The 9,388-nt window shown below is 38.2% G+C and overlaps 1 protein-coding gene across 1 annotated transcript in view; it reads right to left on the reverse strand.

Annotated features, from left to right (window-relative positions):
- Positions 1-598: 598 nt before the first annotated feature.
- The window catches only part of mthfs (5,10-methenyltetrahydrofolate synthetase (5-formyltetrahydrofolate cyclo-ligase)), a 10,883-nt gene continuing 2,093 nt past the window's right edge, over positions 599-9,388 (reverse strand). The window contains exon 3 of the mRNA XM_023393238.2: positions 599-3,388. Coding sequence (XP_023249006.1) covers positions 3,162-3,388 — 227 coding nt within the window. The 3' untranslated portion in view covers positions 599-3,161. The remainder of the gene's footprint in view (positions 3,389-9,388) is intronic.

The following is a 9,388-nucleotide window of genomic DNA, read 5'->3' on the forward strand; positions in this document are numbered from 1 at the left end:
CGAAGTTTGGAAAAGTAGGTGTTCCAGTGCTGTGATCAAGTCTGCAGGCTGCACCATGGAGATAGAATCAGACTGGCATCTAGGTGTCCAAATCTCCAGGACCAGGACCCCCACTGGGGACAAAAAGGTGCATTAAGAGCCCTGTTTCCTGAGGTCCACCTGCCCTCAGGCAGACCTGCAGCTCTTACATTTAATAGGCCTACTGATCCTTTTTGACAGTGTTGATAAAAATTTGAATACAATTTTAAAGATTGTTTCACTGCATTGATTCATATTTATGAATGTAGATTGTATTCATGCTCTATCATGTATGAAGCGGCCTTAAATTATTAACTGCATATTAATTATTTGAATTCATGCATACAGACAAATTACTGTAAAGGCAAAACTAGATTAAATAATAATTAATGGGGATGCTTCTAAGCAGGCTTTAATTCCAGGTTATTATAATACTAGAAGTTGTCATTATACTGATTTTACTTATTTCCAATTTCCCGTTCAATTGAATGGGAAAGTGGGTTTTTTTACAGGTGTGGCAAGAAAGCACTGCCACTGAGCCAGAACCATAGAATAACCACACAATGCAGATATACAAAAATTAAAAATTATACTCTTTATTATTATAAAACTCAATTATAAAAAAGGGGGAAGGTCCCAATGAGATAACTGTCATGTATTAGTGAAATTACATTTTGAAGTGGTGGATGTTGTTGTAACTGTGTCAGTTTCCTCTGGACACACACAGGTGCTTTTTTATGTGAGGTAACATCAACCAAGAGAATGAATAGTTTCAATCCTTCTGTGTTCAGTGACAGTGAATGGAAAACTAAAAACACAAATGTTTCGTAAACTGTCTAAAATGGAAAGGACTGATCCAGTGGGAAGCATGTGTGCGTAGCAATTCACCATGGTATTTTAGTATTTATGGTATGATTTGATATTATGGATTTGCAGTGACTGTTGGTGCTGGTTGCCAACATCAAAATACATGAACATCAGCATGACTTTTTTTTTCTTTTTAAAGGTAAAACATATTATGCCAGGCAACAGTTGTATGTTGTACGGTAACCTGACCTCCTGCATCATGTTACAAACCTTTTCACAACAAATTAACGTTTCAAATCTGCATGTTTTTCACATCACATTAGTCCAAGTCGCATTCTGGACCATGACTCCGGTCACACATCCATCAGTCTGCACAGAGAAGGACAAGCATCCAAATGATGTAACAACAAGCAAAACTATAATTGTGATTGTAGGGGGACTTCAGTATTCCAGTAAAAGGCACAAGAAAATCAATAAGCTGGTCTGATGAAACAGTCATGTAATGAGAGGTGGTCGACACACAGTTATTGTAAGTGTATTTGTTGTGGATCTTGACCTCAATAACGACAAATGTTCCTTCCACTAACAAGTTGTGCTTTTCTTTGACCCCTTTGACAAACAGCCCCCCCAAGTGTGCAGCTCACACACACTCAGAAAAGTCCAGGGCTGAGATCAAAAAGTCAAAATAATCTCCTTTCCTAACCACTTCACACCAAGATGTGAAGGACTTTCATGAGGACTTTGGAAAAGACAAACACAATGCAGAAAAAACACAACTGCACTTACTATAAGCTCCTTTTTTTAACCAACTTCATTTATAACAAATGGATGATGATAAATCCACAGAAATAAACAAACAACTGAAATGTTGAAATAATATGCAGTATTAATTAGTAATATGACATGACAGAAATAAAAAGAGAAAGTTGAGCCATTAAAATAGTAATTAAATAGAAATAATGAACTGAGCAAGAGATCAGAATAAATTATATTCAGACATAATTGTATATAGTTTTCTGGCATAGAAGCTTTTGACATTTGTTAAGTAGATAAAATTAATTTTGAGGTCTTTACACAATGAGAGGGGATTTAGTGAGACAACATTTATGTATAGGCTATAATATGTTTTTATGATGATGATATTGTTGACTATAAATTCAATCTGCTTGTTCTTCATGACGACTCCTGACTGGATTCAAAGAGAAGAAATCATATTTGTGGATTTGGGCTTCAGTGAATCAGACGAGTATTTCCATCAGTTCTGGATCGAGTCTCAAACATAAAACAGTTTCTCTGTTGTTTCTACATTTACGTGGCTCTGCCAAGGTGAAACTACAATGATGCATCACTTAAATTGTTGCTGCAGCAAGGAATTGTGGGACGGCATTTCTCCTTTTCTTTCATAAAGGAAGCTCAAGTGCTTCCTAGGCTAAAGGAGATGAGATAGGAAGCGTTGAAACTCCTTTCCTTATCATGTAGAGAAGTGGAGCAGCTCTGATACTTCAGTTCATTTCACTCAGTCTGAACCTTCCTAAGAAAAAAACACTTTTCGACCGCAGCCCTGGTCACTCTCTCACCATCTGTGTCTCATTACTAGATTGGAAAGAGTAAGGGTGAGACTGAGTTTAAAGGGCAAAATGGGCAATTGAATCTGCATGCATTACTTGACTGATTAAACTTTCATACAGCTTCAATATGCCAACTAGTAATAACACAGTCAGTCTCCTCTGTGCTCCAGCAGTGATGCTAAATAGTTGCCAACATCTTCTTACACAAACGGGGCAAGAGCTTCACTGTGGCGTGCTGTCAGTCACAAAGAGGTGGAAGGATCTTCAACAATGTGAATGTAAAGGCAATGAGGGGTCCATCAGCCTATGTTGAAACACTATACAGGCCAACTTTATTTGCACTTCTTTTAATTTAATTGTCCATTAATATTTGAATTCTCCATTTGAAGTATTTAGTGTTCAGTAAAACCTGCCTGTTCATAGCTCTTTACAGCAACAGCAGCAGCTTGATATTAGGAGCAGAATACTGACAGAAAGCATCAGGTTTACCTTAAACACACATTATCAATACAGCCACTGAATTAGCAGCTTAAGCTGTGTGATACCACAACAGATATTTTGAGTCATAGCAGGAAAACCATAGGTGGAAATAATAACATTAATGATGGCTGTATTGCTATAGGAGATTTCAGAGGCCCATCCTTGGTCTCATTAGTTCCACCTCAGCTCTTCCTGCCATAACAAATCAAAATGTCTGCAGTGAAAAAAGTGTGTATCTGTATTAAATGAGAGTGCACAATTAAAAATTGACTACTGGTGATTGACTCGCTAGTCATCATCCTCATACAGGATTTCATCAATGAGCACATCGTTGTCATCGACAGGGATTTCCTGACACAGCTGTTCTTTGAAGGCCAAGGCGATGGTGTAGGGCTTTCCTTTAGGGTGTCTGATGCAGCGCTCCAAGTACGTGTCATAGTAGCCCTTCCCTCGTCCCAGACGCTTCCCCATTTTGTCAAAACCTAGGCCTGGCATCAAGATCAGGTCCAGACCTCCTGGATAATGAGAGCAGACAGAGTCATCAGTAATGAAGGTCTGGAAAACCCTGGTCCAAGATGTGACTGTGTATTTGAAGTCTATAGATAAGTTGATGATTCTAACCCCTGCATGCCAAACTGCCAGAGCCACTGGTACAGGGTAGAAAACAGTGCTCTGGTGCTGCAGGTCAAAAACATTCCCAAGTGCTAATGATCATGTGGTTTAAAGTGAAATACAACTATTGAATGGGTTGCAAAGTAATTAGTTACAGACATTCATGTCCCCTTCATGCTGAATTGGCTGGAGTTGTAGTTTGTGTTTGTGTGTTTAGAAGATGCATCTCTCCTCACTGCATATGCATTTATGGAACGACAACACAAATAATCAGAAGACATGCAAACAGAGGATGTTTATGTTTTCAGCTTGATTCACGAGGTCCGGAAGTGTGTTCATCAAATGTGAATTTAAACATTACTGTCGATGAACTGTAGCTCATTAAAGGATGCTACTTAACTACAGTTAAGTGTGTGTGTTTGACTGCATTTATCGCAGTATTAACATCTATAACACCATCTGCACATTCTCCAGCGGACCTGCTGCTCCAACTCTGTCTCTCTGTTGTGATGACTTGTGTACATTTAATACATATTTGATTTGTGTCAATAGATATCTAGCTTCATCTCCTTTCCCATGAACATGTTCTGTGCTCATAATTTGACATATGTTAAACATTATGTCATAATTTTATTATTAACATTTTGATAAGAGCCTCAGGGTTTTTCAGGTAGTGTTGAACCTCAGCCAAAGTAAATATTTTGGAATCATCACTACATTATTGTAAAGTCTGGATGGGAGAATGGCCCCTTACTTAACTGAGGAAGGCAGCAACTACTGAGACATACGACCACCAGGAAGAAACACAGCATTCACATGTTGGCAGAGCTCTGTCTTTCACTGACTTTACACAAAGCTAGGCTCAATCCCAAAGTCACCTCTAAGGCCTCAGCCCTGAACCCTCACAGACTAAACTCACGTCACCTGGTCAGTGATCGACTGCGAGACGCTGCAGCGGCTCAAACGGAATAAAGAGGAATGGGACAGCACTATATGACATAGCATGTCACCTTAACGATGCCAAAACATGTTGCATACAATTGTTGTTTTGAGACTTTTGATATAAAATTTCTTATTCCCTTCCTTCACTCCCGGTTTGAAAACAAAATAAGAACACTGGATCAGATCTGATGAAAGCAGATTTGGAATTTATAATCATGTCGTCATAGGATAGATAACTACACACTACTCTGAATCACAGTGAGCTCTGTGTTTATACTGTCATGTCTCTTTTCTTGTAATGCTAACATTAGGGTTTGTTCCCTTCATGCTTGTGTGTTAACTGTTTTTCTATCTTATTATTTCTTCTGTTTTATGGCCTTTTCTTTATTGTTTTTTTACACTTCTGGGCAACCCTTGGTAACTATGGTAACCCTGTGTTTAATGTCACAACGCTATGAACTTTGGGTAATTCCCTCAGGCAAAGTCTGCAGAAATGCAGACTTATGGAAAGTGTCCAGAAAGGGCTCAAATGTCTTTAGAGAGCCCTCATGCTCTGGATGGTTTGACAGTGGGACAGAACTAAGCCGTCATGGACTTACTGGGAACGAGCCTCGAGCCCGAGGACACTGGGATTGGACCGTATATTTCCAGCTTTGGAGAGCGACATAGATTCCCCATCTACCCATAACCAGGACCAAAAACAAACTAACATTTAGTCTACATATGTACTGTAGCTAATCGTTACCTTTACACAGTTCTCAAAAAAAAAACAAAAAAAAAAACAAACATATAAATATTTACACCCCAAACCAAACATAACCCACGCCTATCCAACATCCCCCCTCTCCTCTGTCCATTTGGTTTGTCCCAACAAGGCTGACTGAACACACCAGGCCCTTGTCAACAACACACTGATGGCTGCGCCTCAATGACAGTGCTGATCCCAGGAAAATCGCCACTCGGAGAGTGAACGGAAACAGACTAGAAAACATGTCAAACAAAAACATCCTGAAAATTCATCTAATCTGACGCATTAATCAAGAAACTGTGTGAGTAGGAGCTGTGCACCTGCTTAGTGAGGGGGAGCCGGCTGCTCCCTCACAGTTATCATTTGTTTTCTTAGCTTAGTGATCTCGCCTCATCACTGAACTGTGTTGTGAGCTCTTCTTCTTCACTGCCATTTTCACAGTTAATCTGGTCCTAAGTCGTGTTGAGTGACACCCTCCTTTTGATGTAACTCTAGATATCTACCCTCGCATTTCTTATGTTAATGCAGCAAAAGTTCAAATAGTACCCTTCACTCTTAATTTTACCATTTAAATATTAAATAGGTCTTTATTCATAATTTCAAACTTTTTTCCTGTTTTCTGATCTGCTCCTGTTTTGATTTGCTGCTGATGTAAACTCAATACTTCCTCCATGATCACCTGTTGTCCTGATTAATTGATTATAATCTATATTTTCACATCACAAAATTCCATTCAACACAATAACTACTCACGTTACAAATCTGGTCCTGTGAGTTTCTCTTTTCAACAGAAATAATTAGCACCGAGCATCGAGAACCAAGAGGCGGAATTATTGTTTTTGTAGAGATTATTATTACTCTGTTGGAAAATGCATTTTTGGAGGGGCTTGGGATGCTCTAAAACTCATGTAAGTTGGCACACGTGCTAAGGGAGCTCAAAAATTGTGCACATGCATCAGAGGTAGTGTGAGACTTGAATCAGTCAGCCAGACCCACACACTGTGTGAGACGACATGGGAGAAATAAGTGGGGAAAGTGGGATAAAAGAGGGAAAGAAAAAGGATGTGTTAAAGCTGTTCAGTTGTCATGTTGGGATTGTTTACTATAAAAACACTGTTGGTCAACTGTTGCAGTTTTCAACATAAAGAACAAAAAATGGAAAGTCAAGCTACACTTTTTATTTCATTTTGTAAGATTAAGCCCATTATTATAACTTCTCAAAAGCCCTCTGTCAAGTAGTTACAACTTATTACTGCTTTTCCTCAAAATGCTACAACATAATTTTTATAGTATTAATATATAGACAAAGGTATTATTATTATTATTGTTATTATTATTATGGAAATGTACATTAAACTACTGTGATGCTAAATGTATCTTAGGCATGTGCTGCAGTGGGCTACAGTGATACAAGAGCAGATCAGGGCCCATATTTATCAAGTGTCTTAAATTGGAAATCAGTCCAGACTGGCCAAAACTTCAGAGTGACACAAATGTTGTCCTACTTTTAGGATTAGGAATAGAAGTATTTTATCAGCTTTCTTAACTTAGGAAGTCACTCCTATCTTGGCCAACATTTAAGAGAGCTCCAGAGGAGTCCTAACCTGTTAGGGGTTTCTGGGAACACAGCTCTTGCTAGTGCACACTATCTGAGGCAGAGGAGACGTCATTAATCACTATGAGCGTATTAAAAACCTTTTCTTTTTTTTTTTTGACTAAACGTGTGTAGAATGCAAAAGAGAGTGCATGTTTCCTGCTCATAAACTCTCCACTCTCTCTCCTAACAACATCAGAGTGACAAGGAAAATGTATCTTTGAAACAATGGTTTGAGTCTGTCACAACCAACAGCCTCTGTAGCAATAAATCCAGCTTGGGTCCCTCGTACAGTGATAATAATGTGCAGATTTCCCAACCACTCAGCAAGCAGATATGAAAAAACAAGCTGCATTCACACAAATTTGTTTTATTCATTCATTCATTTTAACTTACCTACAGGAGGGTTATTTATGTTCACATTATCATTATTGACTTCCCAACAGTGCATGACATTACAGTAATAAATCATTTTCCCCACCTGTATGGACTATTAACATGAGGTGCAGCTGAAAAGTGAGTGGGACAGTGGAAGAGAAAATAAATTCCAGGTTTTCAGTGAAGATGTGCCTACAGCCTCGGTCACTGGTGCATGTGTGATTTTTCACAATAAATGCATAAGGCGCTGGTATAGGCTTGGTAAAAAAGATGTGACTGGATAGTATCACACAGCTGAGTCAAGCTATTTAACCCTTAAACTTAGGTATATGCATTTGTTTCCAGTGTTTACTTACAGCCTAATGTGAATGGCTAATCGATAAATATTATTATAAGATTTAAGACGTTTATTAATGTTGGCATCATGTTCTTGCCTACATAACTTCGATAATGTCCAAATGCATGATGGGACACTATAGGACGGGCTGTAGCAGATTATTCTATCAAAATTGAGCATCCATTAGGGATCAGCTGATTTTTCAAGAGCATTATAGTAGATTTATGCCGAGATAACGAAGGGATTTACTTAATGTTAGCTGCTTTAATAGCAATTGACATTAGAGCTGCAATGATTAATTGATTAGGTAATTGAAAAATAATTGCCAACTATTTTGATAATCAATCATTTCCATCATTGCTGTTATAAGTAAAATATTCCAACCATTCTCTTTTTCCAGCCTTTCAAATGTGAGAATTTGCTGCATTTCTGTGGAAAATATTTGGATTCAGCCAAAGTGGAAATCTAAACATATGAAGTCAAAGGTCAGAAATTCAGGGACCTGGTGGTATTAGCACGGTAGGCTGATGATAAGAAATGGTGTCTTAAACTCAACTGTAGTCACTCATTAGATTTGTGATACCATGATCAAACCTGATCCTCCAGGGGAAGCTCATACATGAACGCTGGTGTTTTGGTAAATGCAGAGGTCAGATGAACTGACTGTCTGGATGAGGGACCATGCGCAGAGTTATTTCTTGGATCTTTAGAAGAACAACAGCTCTATCTGCTGGTGATTCTGTGTCATTTTATTCTGGCTCCACAACCAGTCAAATCTAGCCAATGTATTTATAGAGCACATTTTAAAACAACAAACCTAACAGTGAGATTAAATTATTGGATTATTTGATGATTGCAATAAAGCTAAAATACAGGAATGCTCAAATACAAACAGGATATAAGAGGATATAAGGTAATTGATTAAAACAGAGAATAGCTTGATAAAATCATAACAGAAACAGCCCCACATAAACAACAAATAAAATACAAACAAATACAAAATAGAAGAGTGTGGTCAGACATGTCTTCATGATGACGAAAGGCTAAAGAAAACACATTTCCTGTCTGTCTTCACTGTCCCTATCAAATAAAGGCAAAATTATGTCAATGGAGGGGAAGATCTAATAGTTAGTGGCAAACTATTCCACAGTTTAGGGCCAACAACTATGTTTTTAACTGAACATGTCAATACTGTCAAGTACAATACTAAAAAACAAACAAACAAACAAACAAACAAAACATTTTAACTAAACAAGACCTCATGTTTAGTCTGTTATGTTTACAAGCCCACGCTGAGCACATCATATCATCATAATCATGATTCATCATAATCATCCATCATAATTAGACCATCACTCAAAAGGCTTCAAATTAGGTCGACTCTGTATTAACGAATGAACTTCAGTGACTCCCACTTGTACTGTCTTGAATATGTTTCTCCAGGGCGCCCTGCAGGGTATCAGACTGCCTGCGTCTGTTCAGGTACTTTTTAAAGTTTCTCTTGATATGACCTTCCAACATTTTTATTTCTGACTTCCTAAAGTAGATCTTGAAGTGAACTTCCAGCAAAAGGATCAGCACACGAAGCCCTGCTCTTTCTTCCTCAGGAGCGAATCATCACTGTTGGAGGGTGGCCATTTGTTTTGTAATGCTCATTTTTACAGGGCTTGTAAAAGCTCTGATATTGATTGGCTTATCCCAATATTAGTTTGTTAGTACTGAAAATTGCATTACAAGTACCAAAGCAATGCATTAACAGCTATGAATAAGTATGTGATCTGTTAAACAGCAATAGACAGATTACTTTTTAGACTGTAGATGATGTTATGTATGTGTGTGTGTTTGTGTGTGTGTTTGTGTGTGTGTGTGTGTGTGTGTGTGTGTGTGTGTGTGTGCGTGCGTGC

Source organism: Seriola lalandi, unplaced genomic scaffold, assembly GCF_002814215.2.
Source record: "Seriola lalandi dorsalis isolate HSWRI2012SDOR001 ecotype SW California unplaced genomic scaffold, Sedor1 jcf7180002054931, whole genome shotgun sequence".
NCBI classification, from domain to species: Eukaryota; Metazoa; Chordata; class Actinopteri; order Carangiformes; family Carangidae; genus Seriola; species Seriola lalandi.